Source organism: Dryas octopetala, chromosome 3 (assembly GCF_963921425.1).
Source record: "Dryas octopetala chromosome 3, drDryOcto1.1, whole genome shotgun sequence".
NCBI classification, from domain to species: domain Eukaryota; kingdom Viridiplantae; phylum Streptophyta; class Magnoliopsida; order Rosales; family Rosaceae; genus Dryas; species Dryas octopetala.
In genome coordinates, this window is record NC_141368.1 from 24305712 (window position 1) to 24321008 (window position 15297).

General features: G+C 39.2%; 1 protein-coding gene and 1 pseudogene across 1 annotated transcript; one reads left to right on the top strand and one right to left on the bottom strand.

The window, feature by feature from the left end:
- The first annotated feature begins 54 nt into the window (after positions 1-54).
- Positions 55-4935, top strand: LOC147291941 (uncharacterized). Its single transcript, XM_086238151.1, has 2 exons — positions 55-237; positions 4167-4935. Exons 1-2 carry the CDS (start codon positions 88-90, stop codon positions 4791-4793), a joined length of 777 nt encoding a protein of 258 aa, XP_086094277.1. The 5' UTR covers positions 55-87; the 3' UTR covers positions 4794-4935.
- A 124-nt stretch (positions 4936-5059) lies between these two features.
- LOC147291942 (receptor-like protein EIX1) lies at positions 5060-8075 on the bottom strand (annotated as a pseudogene).
- Between the last annotated feature and the right edge of the window lie 7222 nt (positions 8076-15297).

A 15297-nucleotide genomic window follows, 5' to 3' on the forward strand; every position in this document is an offset into this window, starting at 1 on the left:
ATAAATAGGTTCCAAGGCCAAATTAAAGACCAGCTAGACACATTATACAAACTCACAAAGGCCTTTAGATATTGGTGTAGAGGGAAAATGGCAGGTTTATTCGACAAGCAAGCAGAGGATTACTTGGTTGCGAGGCCAACTTATCCCAAGGAATGGTATTCCATGCTGGCCGCTCTCACCCCCCAACACTCTTTAGCTTGGGATGCTGGCACTGGCAACGGCCAAGCTGCTTTCACGGTTAGTCTTAATTTCCATCTCCCTTGCTCAAATTCATTATATATATAGAGACTTAAAAAATAGATGGATTCGATCATCGAATTACAATGTAGAGTGCGTCCCACAAGCCATACCTTATTTGTTTAAGATAAGATATATATCAACTGAAGAGATATATATATATATATATAGGGGGTGAATCCGTGACATTTTATTTTTGACACAAGTTTTCAATAGGGCCCACTCCATATAGAATTTCAACGATCTGAACCGTCTATTTTTTAAATCTCTATTAAAGAATCATTCTTTCAAAAAATTAAGTAAATCAGAAATCATTTACCTACAAAGATTTTATTTTTTATTTTTTAGGGTAAATCATATCATTGTATTAAGGGAAAATGTTAGCAAAAGGACTATAACTATACCCCTATTTTCAGTTGAAGATCCCGTTTTCACTTTGCTTCAATTAAGGAATATTATTTTTCAAGTGCTTCAATCAAGGATATTCCGTCAATTCTGTCAAAACTTTCGTTAAAATTGATCACGTGAGGGTCACGTGACCAATTTATAAGGGCAAAATATTCTTTTCTCATAAAAAAATAAAACTAAATAAATTTAAACAAATTTAAAAACAAAAAAGAAATTCCCTCCATCTCCCACCTTCGCTACCCCCTGCACCATGTCCCCGCCCCCTCCTCCCCCTATACCATCGCCATCCTTCCCCCCTCCCCCACCCGTCCTAGCCCTGGCCCCCGGCCCCGTCGCAAAACCCAGTCAAACCAGCCCGGAGTAGCGAGTTCTCCACACGCCTCCAGTTCCGGGCGTTGGAGCTCTCGGTCGGAGTCTCCCTGAACCGGTTGCCGTCGTCCAAGGCCCAGGAGGAGCCGCCGGTCTCCAACTCCATCATGGCCGTATTCAAGCGGTCGCAGGTGAACCAGCGTAGGCACCCGGAGAGCTTCCACTTGCAGCAGATTTACAACCAGCAACAAACAGCATCGCTTTTGAAGGTCGAGCTCAAGAACTTCATTTTGTCGATTTTGGACGACCCGATTGTGAGTCGGGTCTTCGGGGAAGTCGGGTTTCAAAGCCGTGATATAAAGCTCGCGGTTGTTCACCCCCTGGTGATGCAAGCGTCGGCCCGATTTCCACGGACCCGGTGCTCGCCCATTTTCTTGTGCAATTTAACAGATTCGGACCCTGCTCGTCCGGGTTTCAGCTTCCCCTTTTCTGGATTCGAAGATAGGGACGATAATTGTAGACGAATCGACGACGTTTTGTCTAGAAAGAGCGTTGAAAAGGGATTTCCGAGTTTGTTGTCAATGGTGGGAGTGAAGAGAAGATGGGTATCAAGCTTAAAGAGGTGGGTCACATGGTTAAGCATTGCTCTGGAGCTGGTGTTATTGTCAACTTGGGTGAATTGAAGGCTTTAGTGGGTGAGGGTGTGGTGGACGGTGCTGGGGCTGGGGCTGGGTTTGACTGGGTTTTGCGACGGGGCCGGGGCTGGGTTGGGGTGGTGGAGCTGGATGGGGCCAGGGCTGGGACGGGTGGGGGAGGGGGGAGGGATGGCGATGGTATAGGGGGAGGAGGGGGCGGGGACATGGTGCAGGGGGTGGCGAAGGTGGGAGATGGAGGGAATTTTTGTTTTGTTTTTAAATTTGTTTAAATTTATTTAGTTTTATCTTTTTATGAGAAAAGACTATTTTACCCTTATAAATTGGTCACGTGACCCTCACGTGATCAATTTTAACGGAAGTTTTGACAGAATTGACGGAATATCCTTGATTGAAACACTTGAAAAATAATAGTCCTTAATTGAAGCAAAGTGAAAACGGGATCCTCAACTGAAAATAGGGGTATAGTTATAGTCTTTTTGCTAACATTTTCCCTTGTATTAAAATAGCAAAAAAGGCCGAGATAATACAAAATATGAGCCCAAAGGCTTATAAAAAAATAAAACCCCACAGAAGTAGAGCAAAAAAGCCCACATAAATTTCAAGATCTTATAACATCGGCATCGAGTAGACATATAGCCACCAAACGGAGCCGAGGTACCATAGGAATTAGCTAATTAGTCGCGTTTGGGTCCACAATCCTACTAACATCTCTAAATCGAGGCTGATAGTAGCTCAAAGTGGCGGATTGTGCTGTAGTAACCAGTGGAAACATGACCGGTACTGGTGAAAATAGTGACTCTCTAACACTATGTGATGAGCGCTAGAGAAAACTTGAAAGCATCAAAACACAAAACAAATCAAAACAAACTGAATCGCACTGCCGACATGACAATGAATCGAAAAACCTTTCACAAAGAGAGGTGAAGAAACTCTCACAGGGAGAGTATCCCCAAAGACAAAAATAAAAACACAGAAAAATGAAAAAAAAAATAGAGGAGAGAGGGGCGAGAGGAGGAGAGTCTGTGAAAACACAGGGGCTGCCCCTCTCCAAAGATTAAATGGTTAACAAAATAAACACTTGAAATGTTGACCATTTAATTAATCTTATATGGTAAATGGTTTCCAATTTACCTAATTTTTTGCAAGGATGGCCCCTTAAACATATATATATATATATATATATATAGAGGGTCTTTCCAATAAGGAATCCCTCATTTAGTGTTAAATGAGGGATCACCTTGTGGGGCCTACACGAGTCGTTTTGTATTAATCTGAACCGTCCATTTTTTACATCTCCATTGATAGATCATCCCTGCAAGAAATCAGCTAAATCAGAAATCGTTTACCCGTTCGATTAAACGGTCAAAGTTTAGGTGTTTATAGAGGAATTTGTTGTTCGTCCATTTGTTTTAAACTTTGACCACTTAAACAAACGGGTAAACGATTTCCGATTTGGCTGATTTTTTGCAAAGATGATCTATCAATGCAGATGTAAAAAATGGACGGTTCAGATTAACACAAAACGACCCGTGTGGGCCACACAGAATGATCCCTCATTTAACACTAAATAAGGGATCCCTTATTGGAAGGGCCCTCTCTCTATATATATATATATATATATATGTTAGTTCTTTTTTGCATATGGAGGTCCGAAAGTTTCCAACTTTTGCACTCATTCGACAATGGGATATACAACTACTAGAAGCAAGGTGCTTTAATCGACAATATTTTTTATCCACTTTTTTCATTTTTCAAATTTCAATCTCTGGTTGCTTGTTTTAAGGTGTAAAATTGATGTCCAAACTAGAGAATTAAAACCTAAAATTTAAGCGATCAATGGATGCAGATCCATCCACATAAGACAAATTTACAATAATTGATCAATCATCTCTCGCATCCATAGCAAGAATTGGATATTAACATCCAAAAAGAGAATTTCTGTATATTATATATATGTGATCGATATGTTCATTAAGAACTTGTTTGTTAACGTTTAATTTTTTTTGTCTAGCGAAGAGATACCTACAAAATATAAGAGAGAGGAAGAAAGGAGGGAACAGAAGAGGGGATAAAGAAATGAAGGAGAATGCATGAAACAAAAACTCAAAAAAATATATATTTGAAATTATTTTGAGTTTTTAGTTTATGTACCATTTATTCTCCTTACATGTATGGATTCAGATATATCCTCTATGGATTATTTTGGTATTGATCTTGGGTTCATGTCTGAGTCTATACCATTTTAGACTTCTATATATATTAACCCTATATAATTCTTTCTAGCTAGTATAAATTTTAAACTCAAAACGCATAATCCTTAACTGATCGAAGAAGCTAGATTAGCATAGGGATCATATTCCTGAATGTATCATCTTCTTTCTCATTACCTTCTTGATTTTTTATTAAAACAAACATCAAAAACCAAAAACTAAAAACCAAAAGCCAAAAACGAAAAACTAAAAACCAAAAGCCAAAAACTAAAAACGCTACCAAACCTACCCTAAGTTACTTTTGTTTGTATAAGACTAAATATGTGTGTTTTCATTTGTTTTACAGCTGTCAGAGCACTACGAACAAGTAATAGGAAGCGATATCAGCGAAGCTCAATTGAAGAATGCAATCCAGCATCCTCGAGTTCGTTACATCCACACTCCAATATCCATTTCCGATGATGAACTGGTTAACTTACTAGGGGGCGAAAACTCAGTCGATTTGCTGACCGTGGCCCAAGCTGTGCACTGGTTCGACCTCCCCAAATTCTATTTCATCGTCAAGCGCCTCCTGCGTAAACCAGGGGGCATAATTGCTGTTTGGGGCTACAATGGCGCTGTAGTAAGCCCTGCGTTCGATCATGTAATGGAGGGCTTTCACGAAACAACTCAACCCTTTTGGGACCCAAAGTCACAATGCTTGTGGGAAGGTTATAGGACACTTCCATTCCCATTTGAGAGTGTTGGTTTGGGTTGTGAGGGCCAGCCTTTATCACTAGAAATACCAAAGGAATTGTCATTTGAGGGGGTTCTGAGGATGTTAAGGTCCTACTCTGCCGTCACTACAGCTAAGGGCCAAGGTGTGGATTTGTTATCTCAAGAGGTGATCAAAGAGCTTGAAAGAGCTTGGGGTGGGCCTAATTTGGTTAGATCTGTTACGAGCAAGGCATTTATGCTTGTTGGGAAAGTTTGATTATGTAATCCCATCTTGGAGGGCATGTGTTCAATTCAACAACTATCTACAGTTTATTTATCTACTCCCTTGTTAATGATCTCGAACACAAATTTGTAGCCATACATTAATGCACAAGTATTATATTCGATCATCAGTAGAAGAAAACAGAACATCGCAAGGCCTTGACTTTATTTACGTACGTGTTGTGATTAACTTATTACACATATATTACAAGATAGATAGAAACCATCACGTGCAGTCTATGAATTCAGTAGATTACTCAATCAAAATCTCCTTTTCAAACGTGCCGCTTTCAATGCAATTAATTGCTAGGGCTGCTTTATCTTTGATGTCATCAAACAACTTAAAATAGGCATACCTCCACGACTTCGTTATGAGTAATGTGCCACAAACACCCCAAAAGCCAACTATAAAGCCAAGTACAATGCTGACATAGAACCACAACACTCCATTATCATTTCCATCTTGCTTCTTGATTATCTTTTGCATCCTTATCAGTAAAAGTGCCATCTCTAGCTTGGACACTTAATTGAAATAGGAACCCCACACAACAATGGATTGCCCTCATAAAAAGATGAATTATTGAATGTTTGGAGTTGGTTGCCCAAAGGAATTCTTCCGGTCAAGTTGTTATAAGATAAGTTCAAATAAGACAAGAAAGTTAAAAATCAGAAACTTTGAGGAATCTGTCCTGAAAGGCGGTTGTGTGAAAGATCAAGACTTTCGAGCAAATGCAAATTTCCAATCTTTGAGGGGATATTTCCACGTAACTGATTCATTGACAAATTTAAGATACGCAATTCAACGAGACTGCTTATTTCTTCAGGGATTTCACCTTTTAAAACATTTGACGAAAGATGAATGCTATTGACCAAATCCAAGATCTTGTTATAAATGTACAAGTTCCTGTCCTCTCAATGAAATCGATGCTTCCAAAATGTACCGCATTTCCCCATTATCAAGTGAACTGGAATTACCATAGACCAAATGAGCCAAATTGTTCAAACACTTGGGAATGGTCCCTGAAAATTTGTTGTGAGCAAGGTCTAGGATGTGAAGATAGCCATGATTGCACAATTGTTTGGAGATATGTCCATTAAAAAAATTGGATCGCAAGCGTAGGATAGACAACATGGATACGTTTGATCCTATCCATAAAGGCAAGTTTCCAGTAAATTTGTTGCCCCTAAGATCAATACTCACCAAAGAAGAACAATTTTGCATGGAAGAAGGAATTTCGCCGCCAAAATTGTTATTGTCCATCTTCAACATTACAAGAGAACTTGGGACACCCATTGATCTGGGAATGTTACCAGACAGACTGTTGTTTGCTAAATCTACATGCAACCAATATTTTGCGCCACACACTCCATGCTTGAGGGCCGGAGTTCTCCATTGCTTCTTAGGGAAAGGATTGACAAGCTTTGCATGTTGCAAATACATGCAGGGTGGAATAGTACCATTCAAATGATTATCGGAAAGATACAATTCGACCAAATTGGGAAACAGTGGGTCCAAATTTGACGGAATTGGCCAGGAAAATAATTAAATTGCTTTGAAAATCAAGGACGGAAGCATTAGTGGACCAAAGTGGAAGAGCTAGGGCCCTCGAATTGATTATGATGCAATATTATGTACATTAAATTTGGGAATTTCTATTTATGTGGAAGCTTTCCACGAATTTGGTTGTAAGATAAATCGAAATATTCGACTTGGTGAGATATCTTAAAGAACCAGTCCTCTGGTATGGAATCAGAGATTCCAGAACTCTGAAGAGTCACATGAATTAGTTCAGTTTGAGACTGAAGCCATATGGCAAAAGAAGGACCTACTTGACACCGTATAATGTCAATTGTGTGAAGTTGGAAAGGAGGAACCCACTCATAAGTTACGTTAAAAATGAAGGACATAGGTCCTTTTTGGCCTGTGTGTATTACAATATGTTGTAAACTTGTGAAATTTATGAAATGGGCTTCGGTTAAAGTACCTTCCCATGGATTCCAAGACAGGTCTAGGTGAACTATCTTTGAGAGTTGTCCCAAACTTTCAGGAATGGACCCATTCATATCATTATCGTAGAGCTTAAGAAACTGCAAATTTTGTAGCATCCCTATGGAGGCTGGCAATTTGTTTTGCAACCAATTAGAAGACAAATCCAGTGACTCTAACCTATTGTTTGTACAATTTGAGAAACCACTCAAAAGCTCTCCAATCCCACCATCTAATTTGTAATTTCCTGCAAGGTGTAAGATCCTTAGTTCACACAAATTCCCAATGAATTTGGGGATTTTAGATTTGAGGTGATTACTAGATAAATCTAGGTGCTGCAAATATTTGAGGTTCGCAAATTCACTTGGAAAGGAACCACTGAATGAATTTCCACTTAGATCAAGTTTTATGAGGCTAGTAAGATTAAAAAACCAGCTGGAAAATGAAGAGCTGATTGAATTTTGCGACATATGAAGGACCAAAAGTGATGTGAATTGAAGTTAATTGTCCGGAGTGAGAGTGGAAGGTTTTGAATTTCACATGTAGATAAGTCTAACTCTAACAATGAAGGAAGCATGTTAACAGAATGTAGCCAACTTATTCCTGTGTAGCTAAGGTCCACTCCTCTCAGAGTGAGGTACTTTAGGGACAAGAGATGAGAAAGCCAACTCAAGTTTTTGGAAGATATTTTCAACTCAACATTCCAACTGATGTCAAGAGTTTTCCAAGTTTGACAGGTTGCCAAGATGTGGAGGAATCTCTCCCCCAAATGATGCAGCTAGAGGAGATATTGAGATACCTCAAACCTTTAAGCTGACCAAGAAATTTAGGAATGCGAATACCTTGAAAATCATTCCTGCATGCTCAGGTCTAGATAATTTAAATGTTTCAAGCTAAGCAATGAAAGATTTATCTTACCCCCCAAGCAAGACTCTCCATAATCCGACTCGTCCCACTCTTCAGTGTCAGTGGATGCATATGAATTTCGGAGGTCAATCTTTGCAACGTGACCTGTGAGGTGGTCGCATAAAATCCCTTTCCAATTTTCCATTGACAGCAATGGTGACCTACCCAAGAAGAAAGCCTTCTAGAAGGTTCAGTAAGATCTTGTTTAAAGGTGATAAGCGCTGGTCTCTCTTCCTCGATGCATGATTTCACACTACTTGGAAGTCCATCACCCAAACAGAGTATAGTAGTACTCTGCAGATATGAAAAGGCCAAAAGCAAAAAGAGCAGATAGTGAGCAATATTGAGGTGACAGTTTTGGTTGAAGTTAGCATAGTTTTCCATTATACAAAGTTTTCTTACTTTGCTGCAGATGACTACTGAGAACATGTGAATTTATAGGAGGATAGGAGCGTGTAAAATCAGTATTTAAAATATAAAATGAAGGGTGTCCAACTGTCCATGCAGGTCCAAATCCTCCTCAACCCATTTTACAAGTTTGCAAGTCTAATCAAGTTCACAGGATTGGCTAATAGGCTTAAATAAGACTATAGTCACTAAACCCTGTAATTATGTTTTGGCTTCAAGTCTTTGATGGGTCCAAGTCGTCCTCAACCCATTTTACAAGTTTTAGCACATGACTGTTGAGAAAGGGAGAGGGCCAAGGACTAATAAAAAGTAACCAATGGTAATCAATAATGATTAATATATGTGACCGAGGACTGAGGATCTGGTAATCAATATAATTAATGCGGCTGCCAATATGTTGATTTGTGTGGACGGCAGTGTCTTACTAGTGAATAATAATTGCTTGAATCCATATTTACTCACAATCTTTAATATAGCCCCACCCCCTATTATAAATCTGGAGAAGAACTTGGGTCGAAAAAATGAATACATAAGGTATAGCCTCAGCCCTATTAAAAAAATGGTAGAGATCTCATGTCCCCAAATTCTCTGTCCTTCTTTGTTCCCTCTTACATATTTTGAGGGCCTTTTCGTAATTCTTGTTTTACTTAAAATTTTTATTATTTTTTTCAAAATATGTGAGAGGGGACAAAGAGGGACATGGAGATTTGGAGATATGAGATCTCTACCCATTTAAAAACTAGAGCTTTCAGATCGATTGCTCCTTATGGGATCAAAAACTTAGGAGATCAAACAAATATTATTTTACTTTGCAAGCATATACATATTTGGTATGAATATTGTATTTAATATATTATTTTTTAGAAAAATATGATTAAATATCAAATATCAATAGTTTTTTAGCAAAACAGTAATTAAGACACTATTTTTTTTAGTTTAAGTACTAACCTATAGCAAGACATTTTGGATTAGATCACAAATCTATACAAAATATGAATATTTTACATCAATTGCTAGGCCAAAGTGGTTATCTGTTATATATATATTTTTTTTGGTTTGATATATAGCTGTAACTGTCTAATATTCATAAAAATTCAAAGTTTATAAGAGTTTAATGCTTTTGATTTACGCTTAAAACAAATTAAAGTACTACAACCTACAGACTAAACACTAAAGCTTAAGTCTCGCAAACACTGACAAAACAACAAATCAATTAAAAAGTTGTGACTCTTGTACAGTCACAATTGAGTTTGTTTAAAAAAAAAAAATGTAAGTGTTTCGTAGAACCACGTTTTTTAAAATTGGTACAAAAACTGAAATATTGTATATAGAGTAAAATGACATAAAAATTTTAGTAGTTAAAATGAAAAAACATATATTGAAATTTAATACCTAAAATGAAAAAACATATATTGAAATATTACTTTATTAATATATATTTCTCTCCACTTTTTTTTTTCTGATCAAATTCTCTTCACTTAACTTGTTGGTTTTGTATCACAAAAGGAAATAATATATATTTGTTCTTTTGATTAATTACACAAACACTCCTAATTTATAAGGATATATATGAATATATTAAAAATATAAACATATTAAGGACATATATGAACATATTAAAAATATATAAACATATAAATTAAACATATAAACATATTTAATATAATATGAATATATAAAAATATAAACATATTAAGGTTATATTAATTTATAAGGATATATATATGAATATATTAAAAATATAAACATATTAACATATACAATAGCTAGCTTTTGTGCCATTGAAGCAAAAAGCACAAAAGCTATTGCTAAATGCTAAAAGCCATGCTAAATATAGCATATAGCATAGCATATAACAAAAAGCCATTGTACATGCTCTAAGGTTTGAAGTGTTTTTACATGATGCCATGTACGTGCTTTCCAATTTTACACCGTAAGTACCGTTTAATTGCTTTATACATAATCTCTTTATGAAAAAATCCAACTAGCTAAATATTTAAAATGACTAAATTATCCTTACAGTGTTAAATACTATTTGGTTACAGTTCAATTCATCATTGAAAAATATAGAGTGCTGCTATTTGTACACCCCAAAATTTCTTTTTGCACACCATTTTCCTACTTTTTCTCATTTCACACCCTCACACCCTTCTCATAATTAAATTTTCTCATACACACACCCCTCCCAATTACCATAATATCCCCATGTTATCCAACACACCCCATCAACTCAGAAAAAAAAAAAAAAAAAAAAAAAAAAAAAAACACACCCCTTCCCTCCTCACTGGACCACCCCTCCCCCTCCCTCTCTCTCTTCCCCAGCCCACCCCAACCCAGCCCCGACCACCCCAGCCCCGTCACAGCCCACCCCAGCCCTAACCCACCCACCCAGCCCCTCACTCGACCACCTTCTTCCCTCTCGCACCACCCTTCTCTCTCTCTCTCCTCCCCCGCAGCACCACCTCCTCTCTCTCTCCTCCCGCGCGCAGCTGCGCATCTGCTCGACATTGGTCCACTGAAAATGTCACACTCGTTCGGCAGTTATCCGCCGAACGATGTGAGTGTTGTTCGGCAAGTACCCACCGAACATCAAGGACCCGTTCGACAAGTACTCGCCGAACCAGCTACTCGGAGAGAGAGAGAGAGAGAGAGAGAAGGGCACGCCGGGTGAGCACGCCGGGAGAGAGAGCTTCGACGATGGCTGGAAGGCGCTGCGCACGGTGGTGCTGCAAGCAGAAAGGACGGGGCTAGGGTGGTCGGGGCTGGGTTGGGGTGGACTGGGGCGGGGCTGGGGTGGTCGGGGCTGGGGTAGGGAGAGATGGTAGAGAGAGGGAAGGAGAGATAGAGGGGATGGGGTTTTGGGTAATTTTGTTTTAGGTGTTTTTTGTCATTTCACAAATTAAAATTTTGGGGTGTGCAAAAAGAAATTTTGGGGTGTGCAAATAGCAGCCCTCAAAATATATAGTCGTAGAAAGAACCATATGAGGAAAAAAAACAACAACATGAGAAGGAAAAACAATCTCAAAATAATCCAATCACTCAAAAAAATCATCAATCCCCCTCACACGGCTAAAACCTCTGATCGATCCGTCTTAATGGCTGTTCGTATGATGAATCATCTGGGGGCATAGAACATTATTCACATATCCCATCCCGATCAAATACTCACTTAGACGGTTATACCACCTCCGTCCGGATTGTTTCATTCCATAAAGTGAACGCCTCAAACGAATGAAGAGCGTGTTCCGTGGCCTGGAACTATTTGCATTGGGTGTCTTAAGTCCTTCGGGAACTTTCATATATATCTCTGTATCAAGATCCCCATAGAGATAAGCAATGACCACATCCATAAGCTACATACTCAGTTTTTCGGAAACTACCAAACTGATAAGGTAGCGGAACGTTATGACACCTATTACGGGAGAATACACTTCCTCGTAATCAATCCCAGGGTGTTGAGAAAATCCTTGGGCCACTAGACGAGCCTTGTATCTCACAATCTCGTTTTTCTCATTACGCCCACCCATTTAAATTCTACAGGTTTAACATGGGGAATGTGTAGGAACGACAGGCCCAAACACCTTTCTCTTTGTCAAGGAATCTAATTCGACCTGGATTGCTTCTTTCCATTTTGGATTAGTCGTCTCGACGCTGACATTCATCAACGGAGTGAGGTTCGATGTCATCGCTAGTTATAATTTCAGTAGCTACCGTGAATATAAATATATCATCGATGATAATCTCATTTCGATTCCATAGCTCACTTAAGCATGCATGATTTATAGAGATCTCTATGTTCTCAGGAGTGGGTTCAAACGTTGGAGCATCCCCCAACGCCGTCTCTTCTGGGACGAACCCATAATCCGGAACTATTTCGTGAGATGGATCGATTAAGATTGCGATGTCAAGGGGACTCGTTTGTGCCAAATTTATCCTCTTCTGGGGATAAGAGTCCATCGAATCTAGTGGTCAACCTCACTTTTGGGCAGGGACATATGACTGGTTAGCCGCTATGGCTGTACCTCGTCCATCTGGGACGACACGTCCTCCTGGGACGACACGTCCTTCAGGGACATATATCCTTGCAAGCACGTTTGCAGCAGGTATATGTGATCTCGTCACTTTAGTTAAATCAGAGAAAGCGTCTGACATATTATGAGCTACACTTTGCAGATCTAGAATTCTCTGCACTTCACTATCACATTGTGCGGTTCGGGGATCGAGATAAGACATAGTAGAGATATTCCCCGTCAATTCACGTCGTTCTTTAGGAACGGTGACGTTCTTATTTCCCCCTAACGGCGGGAAGACTGTCTCATCAAAGTGACAATCTGCAAATCTGGAGGTAAAGAAATCGCCTGTCAAGGGCTCTAAAAAGCGTATAATAGATGGAGATTCATAATCGACATATATGTCCATCATTCGTTGAGGACCCATTTTGGTACGTTGTAGCGGCGCAATTGGCACGTAAACTGCTTACCCAAATACGCGTAAGTACGAAACGTCAGGTTCGTACCCATTCACCAGCTGTAACGCAGAGTAAGGTTGGCTAGCAGTGAGCCTCAATCGGACCAACATGGTTTCATGCAAGATTGCATAGCCCCACGCAAAAATTGGAAGCTTGGTGCGCATAACCAGGTTCGTGCGATCATTTATAATCTTTTAATGAACGCTTCTACGAGACCATTCTGGGTGTGAACATGGGGAACTGAATGGTCAACATCAATCCCAAGGGACATGCAATAATTATCGAAAGTTTTCGATGTAAACTCTCCGGTATTATCAAGTCTTATAGACTTTATGGGATAATCTGGGTGGTGAGCCCTCAATTTAATGATCTGGGCTAGGAGTTTAGCAAAGGCAGCATTTCTTGTGGACAATAGTGTAACATGTGACCATCTTATTGATGCATCAACCAAAACCATGAAATATTTAAATGGTCCGCATGGTGGTTGGATAGGTTCACAAATATCCCCTTGTATCATTTGCAGGAAAAGGGTGGAGTCTTTATTAGTGTTTGCATATGATGGTCTAGTATTCAACTTTCCGAGCGAGCAGGCTTGGCATAGTGTGTCATTAAACACAAGATTCTTATTAGTAAGAGGATGCCCATGTGATGAATTGAGGATACGGCGCATCATACTTTGACCTGTGTGTCCCAACCGGTCATGCCATAGCAAGAAACTGCTCAAATTGGTTAACTTCTGGTTAACTATGTGATTTGCCTCAATCGATCTAATGGTGGTCATATAGAGACCGCTCGAGAGGCATTTCAATTTCTCCAATGTATGCTTCTGGCCATACAAATTGGAGGTTATACAAAAATATTCTACTCCATTTTCCTCAGTGGTTTCAACGTGATAACCGTTGGCTCGAATATCCTTAAAACTCAACAACGTTCTTCTAGAACTTGGAGAATATAAGGCCTCATTAATGGTAATTCAATACCATTGGACAACATAAAAATGGGCTTTGCCATGGCCCTCTATCAGGTTGGATTGGCCTGATATGGTTGTCACAGAAGTATTAGTAAGCAATAAGTTTGAAAAATACTTCTGATCTTGGAGTATAGTGTGCGTAGTAGCACTGTCTGCCAGACAACAAACTTCCCCACTTAACATGCTTATTCATAAATTTAATTCAATGGATCACATGTATGAAAATAACTTGATTGAATTAAATAATATTCGAACATAACCAAATTTCCAGAACAAATAATCCAAGTCATAAATCACCAAAATAATCTGAATAAGAAAAACATTATTCAGAAAATAAATATGGCACAGGTGCCAATCATATCCATGTCATCGATTTTCTAGTCCTCGAAGTGTCCAGATTCAGCTTGGAAATTAGTGACCTCTAGGGTGGTATCCATAGGAAATGATCCCTCAACGAGGTTGGTCTCTCGAGTTTCGCGACTGGCGTAATACTCATCTACAGCTTGCGCTGATGCACGGCAGGTGCGAGATTAGTGATCAATTCCTCCACATCGGTAACAGAGATCATTCTGATTCTGATTCTGGTGGCGACGGGCCAGACCAATGTTCCTCTCATTTCGAGTTCTTAGGGTCGAGGGACCGTGGATCCTACCACGTGGGCCTTGACCACGAGAAATGAAGTTTCGTGGGCCTTGACCTCAATGGCCTCGGTCATACGGGTCATTCCTCTGGGAACATTTCCTTCCATATCTCGGGGGTTCGGACTTTGCGCCCTTTCCATGACCTCGGTATCCTCTTTCGTGGTTTGAATCGCGATGAACAACATTTGCTTCAGGCAATGGTGCTATTTTAGTACCGACAGGTCGGACTTGATCATTTCTCATTACTAAGTTGTTCTTTTCAGTGAACAATAAAGTAGTGATCAATGCCGAGAACTTGGTAAATTCATCTCCCAGTATTGTTACTGCAGGACCAAACAGGAGGTAGGGAAGGTGGAGAAAGTCTTCTCCAATAGGTCAGGTTCGGTGAGCTCTTCTCCACAAAATTTGAGGAGTGACCGGATCTGGCAGATTTTCGAATTATACTCATTCACAGATTTGAAATTCTGGAAACGGATGTTTTGTCAGTCATGTCTTGCTTCAGGCAAGAAAATGGTCTTCTGATGGTTAAATCGCTCTTCCAGAGCAACCTATAAAGCTCGTGGATCCTCTTCAGCGAGGTACTCAACTTGGAGTGCTTCCTCCATATGCTTCCTAATGAAGATATAAGAGACTCTGCAACAACATTGTCTGCATTGATTGTCGATCTCATCTTCTTGGCAGTCAAATAAAGCTTAACATCTTGAGTCCACTTTATATAGTTTCTTCCAGAAACTTCCAAAGCGACAACATCAAGCTTGTTGAGATTTGACATTCTTTGGTTGAAAGGAACAAATAATCATAATTAGTGTTTTGGGCAATAACATCCATAAGCAATAAATTAGAACTTCAAGTTCTATAACATTGTATAGACATGTAAAGTCTACTAGTTTTATCATGTATGGTGAATTTATGATGGATACTTCAGGTTCCTTATATGGCATTATTGAAGCTACAGGTTCAATATTTATGTATGAACTACTGGTTTATTAACTACCTGCAATTTCTACGCATATACTCTAGTGCAAAAATTTAAACAAGTAAAATATTCATATATCCAAGTAGAACAGAAAAATACTACAAAATTGTTGGAATAAAAGTTTCAGACATTTAGAGTATATA